The sequence below is a fragment of the Mesoplodon mirus genome (genome assembly GCF_964341445.2).
Source record: "Mesoplodon mirus genome assembly, chromosome: 6".
Lineage (NCBI taxonomy): Eukaryota > Metazoa > Chordata > Mammalia > Artiodactyla > Ziphiidae > Mesoplodon > Mesoplodon mirus.
This window is the reverse complement of record NC_138982.1, coordinates 59,358,431-59,372,603: the sequence shown is the minus strand read 5'-3', so window position 1 is coordinate 59,372,603 and position 14,173 is coordinate 59,358,431. Positions and strand designations below refer to the sequence as shown.

Below are 14,173 nucleotides of genomic sequence, written 5' to 3'. Positions count from 1 at the left end.
ACAGCTACCTGCCTTCAGAAGACTTCAAGCCCAAAGCTGTCTTTGTGAAGGTCCTATGTGAATTTTGTAACTCCATGCACATAGCATACCGTTTAATGATTTCTAACACTATTTTAGTTGATGCTACAGAATATATGTTCACTTTTGATGGTCTTCAAAACTTCCAATAATGCCTTTTGGGCGTTAAGTCCTAAAAAACGAAAACATTTTCTTAAAGAAGTAGTTATGGCACAAGGCAAGTGCCTAGGTATTTCAGAATGACCAGTGAGTTACTCAAACCGGGCAAGAAGAGGAAAGCCTTTAAGAAACAAAGTTGCTCCTGATGGGGGGAAAAATTACAAGAGCCTCTCCTCAAAAGTCTGAGAGACAATAAAAGTAGACACAGGACTAACAAATCTGTACACGAAAGGGGCTTTCTGCTACCCATCACCATTCCAGTTGAGAAATACAAACTCCTTTGTGGAAACAGCATCCAAGTTCCCGCTTGCGGTGGGACCTGCGGGTTGGAATGCTGTCCTGCGCTTGCGCGTTGTTTACTTACACCTTATTGGCTGTCTCACGGCGGCGCCACCACTGGTTACCAGTTGGCGCCTCTCTTTGCCTGTAGGCAAGGGGGTCCTCAGCGTGCGGGAGGTGCATGCATATGGGAGAAACTGAGGCTCCGTGGAAACTTGAGAGAGGAAAAACCTTCCTGGACAAGTCTTGTTCTAAACACCATGGAGTGCGAATTCCACCTGGGGAATTTGGAGGGCGGCGAATTTGCTCCGCCCTTTCCTCCAGCATAAGAAATTAAGCTGGTCTTCGGAGTGCGCACTAGCCCGAGGGCTTAAATTCCAGAGTGGACTGTTAACCGCCGCGAGGACTCGGTGAGTTGACCCTAACTGTGGCTTCAGACACATTCTGACATCTCCACCCGACAAGACATTTTAGTCTGAGACACAGAATTAGTAAACGTGCGGCTGACCCTCAGTGGGCTTCCACTGACATCTCGGCCCTGCCAAAATCTAGTGGGAAAGGGGACAGCAATTTCCTCTAGTCTTTTAGACAGATTCTCAAACTCCTGTAGCTTCTCTTTATAATGCGGAGAAGAGGTAGCCCCTTGTAAAGTAGATTTACAAGTGGGATGTAAAGGAGTTCAGGTTCATCAACTCTTTTCAGAATGGGGGAAAGACATTTCTTTGAAGGAGTTTGTGCTTTGTTTCCCTGATATTACTAGGTTTATATCCTGACCAACCCACAGGTTCTAGAGAAAGATGGATCATTAAATTCAACAACCTTTCCCCCCCTTTTTATTAAACAGGCTCATCAAGACCATTATGTTGACATTTGATTAGCTATTAGTTTGTTACTAAGAACTGGATTCTTGACCTAATTCTATCATTCCTTTCCTTTCACAAAGTGGCTTTACACTCAAGTTGAGTAAAATCTTGAGCTGCGGTTTTACTGTTCAGGTTAGATAGATATAAAATGTTGTTAGGTTTGGTTGTTTAAATTTAATGTTGAAAATTTTAAAGTGGCTGGGAATAACTTTGTGTTGTCTGTCCACATGTTAAATGACTATACTTCTCCTAAGTTGATGAAATCAGACAGGATTTCGAAGGAAGAATCATACATTGTTTTAAGTATGGATATTTTCCCCCTTTAGGTATGTTAAATCAACTAGGAGTGTGTATGTAATTTCTTAGCTCCTTGCTAGGCAGATGAAGCCACTGCCCCAGCTTCTTAAAGTCCAGCCTTCCCTGATTCATACTTTCATCATTTCCTCATTGCCGCCCCACCCAAGGAGAGCCAGCCAACTCAGTTCAACATTCACGTCTATCTGTGCGTGAGCCCTGACTTGCCTTCTCAGCATTATTTCCTACAGTTCTAAATACAAATCATGTGCTCCTGTCAAACTAGCTTCTTGCTTTCCCTTGAAGGAGGCACAGTACAAATTATTAGTCAGGAGACAGCTGTTAGCCACAGTCTACACCTTACTCATCTGATCCTCCATCTGGCAAGCATCTCCCTCATTTCTACCTGGCAAAATGCTCCCCACCCCACAAGGCTCAACACAAGGGCTGCATTCTGTATGATCTTTCCAGTGGAGGGAGGTCTTTTCGATATTTGAACCCCTACAGCACATAATAAGCTCTCCACAAAAAATTGTTGAATAAATGATATTTCATTTTCCTTTCATTCATCCATCCACCCATCCATCTGATCATCAGATATTTATTGAACATCCACTATATGCCAGGCACATGCAGTTGGTAAAATCTAGCTCTGAAGCTTATTATGGTATTGCAATTCTCTGCCCTCATGGGGAAGGATATATTCTTATCATCCAGGAATACTTCTTGTTGTCATTACCAACAATTCCATTATGTCTTAAGTTGCCTCCTCATTGGCAAATCTACCAATGCATGTCAAGGTTCTGCATTTGTGCACGAAATACACGTCTAGCCTTGTCTTATCCTTTCTATTTCTATTTTTATTTGCCTCAGTTCCTCACTTAATCTTTCTGTATTATATGTATTTTTATAGCCACCTGAAATCCTCTTGAAATGAAGCAGAGTGCTAATAAAGAGCATACAATTTAAAAAAATCAAGTAATTGCCTCCAAATCATAAATCCACATGATGAAATCTCACTGAAAGAGCTCTTGCTACAGAGGATTCAGTAAAATATAGGTCTTTCTTGGACTCTGTTCAAGGGGCTAAGTTTCTGAGGTAATTATAGGGTGATCTTATAACGTGGTCCCACAAATATGGTCTTAAGATAATTAATTAGGAAACGCTACTCTAATCATTCTAGTGGCTGATGGTATTTGAAAGCTGCATTGTGAAATCTAGGACTGTTTAACAGAGGCTGGGAAACATGAGGGAAAAACATGTCTTTATCTTGAAAACCTTTTTCTATCATATTGACTAATTTTTTTAAAAAGCCAAGGTCACTGGTGAAATGACTAATCAACTTTAGAGCAATAACGAGAGCAAAGCTTAAAAAAATATAGAGATGCTACTGGTGAGAAATGACTCCTGAAATGAGAGTGATTTAGAGAAGGCCTTCAAGAAATCAGGACCAACGGGGTTTACCAAAGCATGCCTTCTCTCTTCTCACGCTGCAGAAACTGCATACGTCTGCCACCAGACAATGGTTATGCTAATACCTACACCTTACTAGTAAAAGGAAGCTCTTTCACTCACGTTAAGATTTTGTTATTTTTGTATTCATATTTCTCTTTGAACACTTTTAAGGAATACAGCCCCATCCCATCTGTCTGGATGTGTCTCAAGTTTAACAGATTATATTTAAATTAGGCAGATTTGTTGAGTCCTAAGACCAGTTCGAAACTTTGTTTTCACAAAAATTACTGATAGTGAATTTAATCCCCAAGGATGTATTTCACACACCAGGCACTGTATCTTTATGGTTAATCTTAGGCGAGAGAAAAATGGCATTGCCAGGCATTACATTAAAATGAAAAAATGACCTCAGGAAACCAGAGCTCTAAACACTTAATACAGAGGAATGAAAAAGAAGATCTGGAAACAGTAATTATTTGAATTTAAATGGCATACATTGGCTATGGGTGGGATATGCAGTTTATTTAAAAAAAAAACTAGTTTTGGTTGATCTTTTAAAAAATATTATGTTAAAGCCCAGGGCATCAACCAAGAGGACTTGTCAGGTTCGGTTGTTTTATCTACATTTATCAGGCTCTGGTGCTGCTCGTTCCCTGGGCTGTGAGCCTCCAAGGACAGATGTTACATTTCTTTTTATTCGCATTGCTTAAGACTTGGTACATTCTTGATCAGTGTTAGTTTTGCATAAAAATGTGCTTTTGCCTCCTGTTTATAATCCTGAAACATGCCAAGGTGGCACAAACTTCAACCTTTAAGAAAGAATAGACTTAAACATTAGTTGATGTTCTGGAAAACTTTTGGCATAACTCTAGATCCAGGAGACAGAGAGAGCAAAGAATTTGCTATTGCGCCTCCCTTTCAGGAAATTCTCACAAAGATTTTAGCTTGATCCAAATTGTGCCTTCACATACATGTGTGCACATCTCAAGGCAGTGTTGGAATCCCTGTAACCCAGGACTAGAATGCATAGACCATGTGTTTTTCTGTTGTTGCAAATGTTCTCTTCCACCTTGTTTCAGAGAAAATACCTTTAAGAGCCCCTCTATGGCCCAGATTTAGACCTTACCAGATTTTTCTCTGGGCTTCAGTGAAACTACTTTGGGAAATAACAGGAAAAATACACATCTAAAAGTGAGCTACTCCAGAGAAATAAGGTTCAGAAGTGAAATGTGATCTCATGGAATGCAGTTACTAAGTAGCTGTGCTTCAATATTTTTGTTTTTAGAGCAGCACCCACCAATCAAGTGGTTGCATATCTCAAAAAACTACAGAATTTATAATTTTAGAAATCTGAAGTAGAGTTTGCAATGTGATCTCAGTGGCTGGGTCACTTCTCCTTGTAAAGCTTTTTTATCTGATCATAAAACAAACAGCCTACTTCTTCAAGGCATACTAGTGCCATGAAATCATGCTCCTACTTTGCCCTCTTTCATCCTATCAGCAGGAGCTTAGAGTCTGGTATAAGAGAAGGCATGACAGAGAGTTAATTTTTGCCAATGCCCTTCTGGCCTTCACTGCAAGAGATGGTTATTCAGGTTTTTTTTTTTTTCCTGGGCATTTAAGTAGAGCTTGATGGTGCTTCTCACCATATTACTGGGTCTATGGTGAGTCTGAAATCTTTGGGGTCATGGTCTCAGAGTCCCTGACCTTTGCTGTGTCCTAAAGTTCTAGTTGGGAGATTGTGAGAACCTTGGCGAAGAACAAGAGCCACGCACCTCCATGAATTTGTTTTTGTGAGATTTCAGGACAAAATGTGGCTTGCTGAGGAAGTGCCATGTGCCACCTGGCCTCAGGGAGCAGCTCTAAGCCCAGCATGCTGAGAACAGAGCTTTGCCCTTGTGGCCTCAGGTGGTTGAAATGCTGCCTTGTGCCCACCCCTGCCTGCTTTGGCACATCTCCAGGAGGAGCTGCAGCCTCAGTGTGGTCCAAGAAGTTTACTCCCTGCTTCTTGGGGCCTTAGTAAGAAGCGAAAAGATTCAACCAGCAAAGCAAAGGCCTGGGAAACGTTTGCTGCCATCAGCTCTGATGGTTGCACCTAAGACAGAACTTCTTGTGGCTTCTTGTTTAGTGTTTTTGTTTTTTGTTTTTGTTTTTTACAAGGGGACCAGCTATGGGACCTGGGTGAAGCCCTTCGACAGAACTATCCTGAAGAGCAGAAGTGGCAAATGACAGGCTATGACTGGGGACTGACTTTGGGGAAGGCTGGGTTTTTGAAATGAGAGCCAAAGACGTTTCCACCTTCTAGCCCACAGGTTAAGTTACTGAAAATAAATCACCATCATTTCTACACATTTCTTGCGTGTTTGCTCCTACTCTGGAGAGTAATCTAACTCATCATTGGCAATCAGGGCCTCTGAGTTCTGTTTGTGTTTGCTTTTGCTCTTCGCCTTGCTACTTGTCTGGGTGTTTGCCTGTGCATCTGACATCTGCTGGTAATAGAAGCCTTTGTCTTCGGCAGGCCCGCCCCAGTTCTCCTGGCTCTCGCCCTCTGTGGCATAGGAGAAACCTTCTTCCACTGAGAAGGGGTCGTCCACGTCGTAACGCTGGTACGTGCTTTGGTGCAGGGCTTCTTCTCGGGCGCTGATTTCCAGGGTGCTGTTCCAGATGCCGTACCCAAAATAAATGAGCATACCTGTAGGTGGGAGGTGGAGGGAAGCACAGGTGGGATGAGCAGTTGCTTTCGGATCTTGGGTCAAGCAGGGAGCTCACTCTTAACTGTGAAAGCAGAGCTGGTGCTGGATGTGTTTTCTTTGGTCTATACAGTGTACTGAAAAGACTCGAATTAGATGCTGTTTAAAAATTGGGAGATCTTGCATTAAGCAACCCATATTTACAGCTTCCCCTAAACAAGTCAGAAGGACTGACAACACTGTACCCACATTCCGATATGGAGACGTTTGGCTGGAGGTGAGAACTGGCTGCCTCTTTAGTTAGGATATGGGCTCTTGAGGTCACCTCAGTCCCCCCTCCCCTGTTGACATCTAGCTCACTGTACTCATGTAGGTGCTAGCCAGGAATTTGCATTTTCTACTCTGGATTAAATAGTTATGGATCACCAGCAGGGTATTCCCAACCTTCTCATAGCATCTTATTATCCCATACCTGCACTTAGGGACTCCATCTTTTATTTCACCACGTAGCAACATGCATATATGATCCTACAATGTACTTTGCCATTTTTCACTCACCAAAGTCATAGTACATTACTGCCACTCAGCTGTCCACTTTCATTTGTGGACTCTCACAGTGTCTAGTGCATGCCACTGTTTTCGGCCCTTAGGATATCTGTTGTGTGCTTATCTGCACAGGGTGGTTCTATTTTATAGACTCTGCAGAAAACTGGCACTTAATGTTTGTTGAAGGAATGAATGAGAACTCCTGATAAGCATGCAGTGTCCAGTGGAACCTTCTCATTCCAAGCGAAGGGAAGAAACCTGCCTTCCTAGTTAATACGTAGCATTAATACGGGCTAATGTTTCATTTCTATTAGAATTTTTAGGAAAAGATATATGAAAATAGTTTGAGAGACCCCATTTTCTACCTTGAAAAGCCCATGAAGGCTCAGGGCCTGGAACACTGAGAACTGTAGCCTTGGAGGCCATGGGGCATGATGGTTAAGAGTGCGAGGTCTGGGTTCAAATCACGCCTCTGTCACTATTAGCTGTGTAACCCTGGACCAGTTACTGAGTGTCTTTGTGCCTCAGCTTTCTCTTCTATGAAACCATGAGAATATTGTACCTATACCTTGGGGTTGCTGTGAGGAGGAAATGAGATAAGCAGTGGTTCTCAACCCTGGCTGCACCTGGAGGGTCACCTGGGGAGTTTTTGCACAGTCCTGATACCTGAGCCTCATCCTCTAGAGATTCTGATTTAATTGGTCTGCAGTGTGACCCAAGCATAGGTGTTTTTAAAGCTTCACAGGTGATTCCAGTGGTCAGCCAAGGCTGAGGACCCCTGAGATCAGGAACATTAAAGCTCGTGATGTGGGAATTCCCTGGCGGTCCAGTGGTTAGGACTCATCACTTTCACTGTCATGGGCCCGGGTTCGATCTCTGGTCAGGGAACTAAGATCCCACAAACTGCGTGGCGTGGCCAGAAAAACAAACAAACAAACAAAAACTCCTGATGTGCATGCTTCACTGCCAACTTTGGCCATTTTGTGGCCTGGCCGCTGGGGGCCCCTCGGTTATGCACCCTCCTTCCAGGCCCCAACGCCCTCTTCTCGGTGGCACTAGTCTCTTTGACTTTGCTAACCCTGTGGGCATCTGCTGGGCTGTTTGCTTAGAACCACAGGGTGAAGCCTGCTTTCCAGCTCTGGTGCTTGAGGTATCCTGCTTCCTTTTGAATTTGCAGTGTGTCTTTTTAAGCTTGGATTCTCCCCACCGACCCCGCCATCCCCCAGTGAAATCAACTTTCCAGGAGCCAAAGTAAGCAGAGATTTACAGTCCTAATTGGTAATAAATCCTGGAGTTAATCATTTGCAGAGGTAGCTATTCTGAAATAGCAACTTCATTTTTTCTGAGCATGGATCTTTACTCTTTCTTGTCTGGGGGTGGGTGTGGCCATGGGGGATAGTTATTATCCTTTGTAGAGCAAGGCACCAAACTGAGGCCTCTCTTAAAAGGGCCAGCATGCTGCTTCTTGGAGAATGTGTCTGTTGGAAGTATGTTTTGTTTGTTTGTTTGTTTGTTTGTTTTTGCGGTATGTGGGCCTCTCACCGTTGTGGCCTCTCCTGTTGCGGAGCACAGGCTCCGGACGTGCAGGCTCAGTGGCCATGGCTCACGGGCCCAGCCGCTCCGCGGCATGTGGGATCCTCCCGGACAGGGGCATGAACCCGCGTCCCCTGCATCGGCAGGCGGACTCTCAACTACTGCGCCACCAAGGAAGCCCTGGAAGCATGTTTGTTTCAGGAGACTGAGTTTATCGTCAGGCACACACCTCCTTATGCCCGATTTTTCTTTCTTGCTGTCTTTACTCTTAGACATACAGGCAGGTGCCAAAGCTTGTCTTCTCCTTCGGCTTGGTATCTATTACATCAATTCTTTCCTCTTTGATCCCCTTTTCGGATCCTATTTATAAGCACGTTATTTCCCTACTAAACAATACCATTTTTTCTTTCCCCCTTTGCCCTTAGCTTCTCTTTCTGTACTATACGGGTCATCATTCGAGCACTGGTTTGACATCTATTCTGACAAACCTTCCCCTCTCCCCACCAAGTATTGGGGTGTCAGGTAGATCGGTTTATGGGAATTCTCTGGGAGCCTTGGTGTGATTACTCATAGAATCATAGATATTTAGAGCTGGAAAAGAGTCTATGTCATTTACCTGTTTGAATACCTTCATTTTACAGACGAAGAAATGGAGGCTGGGAAAGACTAAGTCACTTGCCTGGGTCTGTGAGGGACAGCAGCAGCATTCCATGAGGATAGAGAGAAGGCTGTAGCTTATTCAGCCCCTCACACCCCCTCCACTGCTGCGTTATAGACTGTGCCTAGCACAAAAATATTTGGTACAAGGTTAGGTTCTATCTGGGGAGTGGCTGGGCCTGGAAGGAACAGGAGTGTGTGTGTGTGTGTGTGTGTGTGTGTGTGTACACAAATGTGTCGACTGTGATTACTTTGGGAAAGCAATCCATGGAAACCTACCACATAAATATTTATGGGCCTCCTAATGTTTGCTCTGAGCCCCCTACAGTTTCAAAGGTGTGTCACTCTGTCTTCAAAAATACATTTCAAATATGAGTGCTGTGAACCAAGAATCGACTGTGTGCATGGGCCTGACAGCATGAATAGCCGGCTTGGGCACATGCGTTCTCCTAGGGCTTGGCGTTCTGTCTGCCTTTATCCTTCTCCCTGGCCCTTGAATCAGTTCAGGAAAAGTGGTGTGAGGCAGAGAAGGACTGGAGAAAAGGAAGAATAGAGGGGGACAAAGGAACAGAGGGGAACAAATGAGTGGGGGCGGAGAGAAGAGAGAAACATGTATTACCATCTGTCACACATAAACAAGGGCTTTGTGTTGGAGGAGTAAACAGAGCTGCTAAAAGCCTCCTGTGTAGAAGCAGGGTGTTTTGTTTCTGCTCCTTTTTTCAGTTGGCTTAGAGAAGGAAGCATGAGGTCGTTTCTGAAAAATCTGTGAGGAGCTCTGGGAATCCTGAATCATCTGAACAAAACTTCACACAACCCCTCTGGGTGCTGAGATCCTACAGTGATGCATCCTTTATGTCACACCTTTCCCCCAAGGAACGCAAAATGTTTTACAAATGTTGTCTTGTTTAGACTCCTCCTGGCCTGTTTCAGAATGGTGTGTGTGTGTGGGGGGGTTAAGGTTATGTGCGTTTCACAGGCTGGAAACTGCGGCACAAGGCGAAATACAGGACTTTCCACAGCTACACAGTCAGTGTTTAAGTAGTGTTTGGACTGTGGATCCTCCTGGGTCCTCCATGTCCTAATCCAGGCTGCTTTCAATTGTTCTTTCTCCCACCTACCAGGGGTGGCTGGGAGGTATAGACTGATTGGAAACAATTTTGCTGAACTTTACTTTTGAAGAATTTAAAACATACAGAAGTGGAGAGAATAGTATAAAAAAGCCTATGTATTAATCGCTAGCCCACTCCCTCCCCCCTACCACTTTGTCTTTAGATTATTTTGAAACAAATCCCTTTCATCCTGTTTCATCTGTAAATGTTTCAGTATGTATCTGTAAAATAGACTCCTTTAAAAACCTTAACTTAGTATCATTATCACATCTAAAAATTGATAATAATTCCTTAATATCGAGCTTCCCTGGTGGTGCAGTGGTTGAGAATCCGCCTACCAATTCAGGGGACACGGGGCCCTGGTCCGGGAAGATCCCACACGCTGCAGAGCAACTAAGCCCGTGCACCACAACTACTGAGCCTGCGCTCTAGAGCCCGCAAGCCACAGCTACTGAAGCCCTTACGCCACAACTACTGAAGCCCGTGTGCCTAGAGCCCATGCTCTGCAACAAGAGAAGCCACCGCAATGTGAAGCCCGTGCACCGCAGCAAAGAGTAGCCTCCACTCGCCACAACTAAAAAGAAAGCCTGCGTGCAGCAACGAAGACCCAATGCAGCCAAAAATACATAAAGAAATAAATGTATTAAAAAAAAGAAATTTATTTTAAAAATTCCTTAATATCATCTGATATCCAGCAGCATTAAAATTTCCCCAAATTATTATGTTTGGATAAACTCTTCACTTTTGGGAGCTATACACTTATTCCAATGATGCTGTCATTGCTTGAAATAGGTTTTGGGTCCTGTCATTTAGGTTGTCACTGGGATTGGGTTTACTCTTTTGTAAACCCTTACAGATGGCAAAGTTTTATCTTTTGAAAGTAGATTTGCTTTTAGCATAAGCCAGAAGTCATTCGGAACCAAGCCTCAAGAATAAGATGGCTGATTGATAAATAATATTACTTATTCTATTTGGGTACTTAATTCTCCAGTTCCATAAAAACTTAGATCCACTGCTTTGTAGTTATACATCTGATATCTGAATGAATGAAAGGCAAGTGTGATGTTAAAAATCAGAAGGGAATCAGCTTTTGTGTTGCAGCAGGGTCTTGGAGGCCCCCCTGCTGGGCTGGAGTTATTTTTTTCGTTGCTGGATCGTGGAGGGGAGGGAGCACTCCAGGCAGTGACTAGTTAGCAGCAGGCACAGACGTGTTTCAATATTTTAACAGCAGACACGGCTGTACTGGGCACCCAGTAATGGCAATGAGTCCCGTGAGAGGCTGTTTGCGCTGAAGGGACATATTCAAAGGGAGGCTCTGGCTTCTTTTCCGGACAGAAGTTCCCGGGTGGAGACTATGCCTGCCATATTGTCTTCATCTTGTCTAGCCTGAGAGGTTCGGGCTAGACAAGATGAAGAATCATGCCTTCAGCAATTGAATGGGCTTTCTTTATGTAACAATACCTTGTGATCAGAAGGCCCTTTATACAAACGCACTTCCTCGTCCATCATCCCAGAGAAGTTAAGAAGTGTGCAATATGCAGGGATTGAAATGGCACCAGAACTCACATCTCTTGAGTCTAAATGGAGGGCTGCTCCCATCCTACCCAGGGGCCTCCAGAGAGCTTTTCGGGATGCCAGGTTGCCTTCACGAGTTCAGGGCACCTCAGTGTCAGCTGGCGAAACACCTACTTACTCCACTTGTCTCGGTCCATCCTGTTCAAATTAAGCAAATGACCTCAAACCTACAAGTGAGAGGGGTAGGGGTAGGGGGTCCTCTGAATCATACGGGAGAAATCCAGAACAAAAACTCAATGCTGAAAAGAGCCCGGGTGACCTGGGTCTAGACAGATTTCCAATCCTGTAGGAACAAGCTCAGGTTATGAAGAAGGTCCCTGACCTCTGGAGTCCCCCAGGAGCTTCCTGTCCTCTGAACATGGCTCCATGCTCAGGGCCAAGAGAGGTGGGCCACCTGACCTCAGGCTGGGTGGAGCAGCCTCTTCCTGGAGCAAGCTTTCCAGCAGGAAGCCCTGCCCGCTGAAGGTAACAAGGCACTTTGTTATGCCCGGAGGCTTTTTTATTTTTACTACTCTGGGATCAACTTTCCAAAACAGACACTTGCCAATGCAGAAATGAAGATGGTAATGAGAAGGTGGCCTCCCATCCAGCACAATCCCCACCAGCTCCCACTTTGCTGGTTATTTTTTAAATACTCACAAGCCCTGTTGATTGTAATAACAGTAAGGTTTGTTTAATATGGTGTGGCCAGGAAGAGCAGGCTCAGGATGGAATGGGGACCGGGGGAGCTTCTCTTCTGGCCCTGCAGCTGATCTAACATAAAGTCACATTCTTTATGCCTCTGTTTCCCACCTGCAAAATGGAGCTGGAGACCCTCACGTTATTTGTTGAGTATAATGGCTGTGAGACAGAACGCAATCTTGTCTAAAGACATATTAAGAAGTCCAATAATCCAAGCCAGCAGTTCCACCTCTAACTAAATAGAAGCCCAAGGGAAATGTGTCTGTGTGTCCACTGAAAACATGTACAAGAATGTTCGTAGCAGCTCTGTTCCTAATGGCCCTGACTGGAAACATGCTAAATATCCATGGATACCAGGATGGATAAATACATTGTGGTATATCAACACAGTGGAATGCTAGACAGCAAGGAGAACGAACAAACTAAAACTACAAGCACAAGTCGGATGAATCTCACAAATGTAATGCTGAGGGAAAGAAGCCCATCACCCACTCTTTCACAGCGCTGTCTGTTAAGGGTGCACGGCACACACCCGCTCCAGGGCCTTCCACTGCCACGTTCTCCTCTCCCTTCATTCTCAGCCAGGTGTCTCCCTGTGTAGCCCAGCACCTCTGCCAGCAGGCAGCCCCAGCTGCTGAACGATTCACCTCCTCCCTCCCTCCCTCTTGGAATCACCCTGGCCCTGTGGCCATCCTCACTCTGGCCTCCGTGATTTTTCTTGCTCTTCTGAGCATGATTTTGATGTTGAAGCTGCCAGTTTTCTTGTTTCCTTCAAGGAGAATTTCAAACTTATTTATGGGACACATCATCAGGAATTTGTTTATCTTGGTGCCCTCTCAGGTCGAATTCATGGCCCCCTTCTCTCCCTCCTCTTCCCTTCATCACAGTGGCTGCTTTGGGTCAGTTTCCAATAGGATTTCAGATGAGAGCTCAGGCGAAGACCGTAAAGTATGCCTTCTCTTTGGGATAGTGATGGTTTAGTACAGGATTTATGAGGACCATTGCGCAAATCACAAGTCCTATCTGTTCTTTAGAGCTATAGATGGTAATTTGGTTTCCTCAGAGGGACTGAAAAAATTCCAGATGAAAACTTGACAGACTCCAGAGTCAGGGCACCCACAGCTGGTCTAACAGATGATTCATTTACAATAAAGGCCCACAGGGACCAGTAGACCTGACACATGCCTGGAAAATACCATTGTATAGTGTTCTTACTGGTCCCTCCTAGTTTCATATTCCCTGAGCCTCTGCCCAACCCCTGAGGTATTCCTTTACAAAACTGCATCATCGAAGAGAAAAGGTAGATGAAGGCCGCTTTGTGTTCATTTTGTTGGGGATTATTAAACATTTGCTATTCGTGTTATTTCTCTTGTCAAAAGGAAAATAAACAAGTGCTGGGTGTCTAGTTAGGACCGTGCCTCGTTTCTCACTGTGAGTTGTGCTCTTCTCAAGGTCAAAAGCTTAGAAAACATTGTTACAAAAATGCTGTAATTAAGATTCATTTAGAGAAATTTGGGTAAAAAAATGTGTTTAAGAAGATTATCAAGTTATGACTCAGCCTAACCGTGTAAATCTTTTTAAAAAGTATCAGAAGTTTCATAAGAAGCTCCATTTAGAAATCTCTCTACTGTTCTCCCCAGGAAACTTATATTATGAATAGAGAGATTAAGAAGAATAATCTGGCATTTTGGAGGCTCAGATGTTTAGAGATAGGATATTTATTCTACAAGATAGTTAAAAATTTTACAAACCAATTTGGGGTTGTGGGATGGATATACTTTATATATCCAAAAATAGGGAGTTTTATAATTAAATTATCTGCCCTTCTTGCTAATATCTTCTTATTCTTCTCTCTAGATCAGTGGCTCTCAAATTTGAGCATGCATCAGAATTACCTGGGGGGCTTGTTAAAATCTAAATTGCCCTCAGAGATTCTGATTCTATCTGTAGGTCTGGGATGGGCTCTGAAATTGCATCTCTAACTAGTTTCCACATAATATTGATGCTGCTGGTCTGGGACCACACTTTGAGAACCACTGTTCTAGATCATTGTAAACCTGGCTTCACATTAAAATTACCTAAGAGAGCTTTAAAAATACCCAATAGTTGGCCATACCAGACCAAATGAATCAGAACATCTCTGTGAGGGGATCCTGGTCATAGAATGTTTTAGAAGCAACTCTCATGATTCTGTTGTGTAGTCAAGGTTGAGAATCTTTGTTCTAGGCGAAACTTACTTATATTCCAGCCTTCAAAGATCATGATACCAAAGCAGTTAATAGCTAGCAGTTGGGTGCTTCTTAAACTGCAGGCT

At 43.9% G+C, this 14,173-nt stretch overlaps 1 protein-coding gene across 1 annotated transcript in view; it reads right to left on the bottom strand.

The window, feature by feature from the left end:
• Positions 1 to 5,437: 5,437 nt before the first annotated feature.
• SLC7A14 (solute carrier family 7 member 14) overlaps positions 5,438 to 14,173 on the bottom strand; it is a gene marked incomplete at both ends in the record, with an annotated part of 70,163 nt that continues 61,427 nt past the window's right edge. Inside the window, one exon of the mRNA XM_082625735.1 lies at positions 5,438 to 5,760. Coding sequence (XP_082481861.1) covers positions 5,438 to 5,760 — 323 coding nt within the window. The remainder of the gene's footprint in view (positions 5,761 to 14,173) is intronic.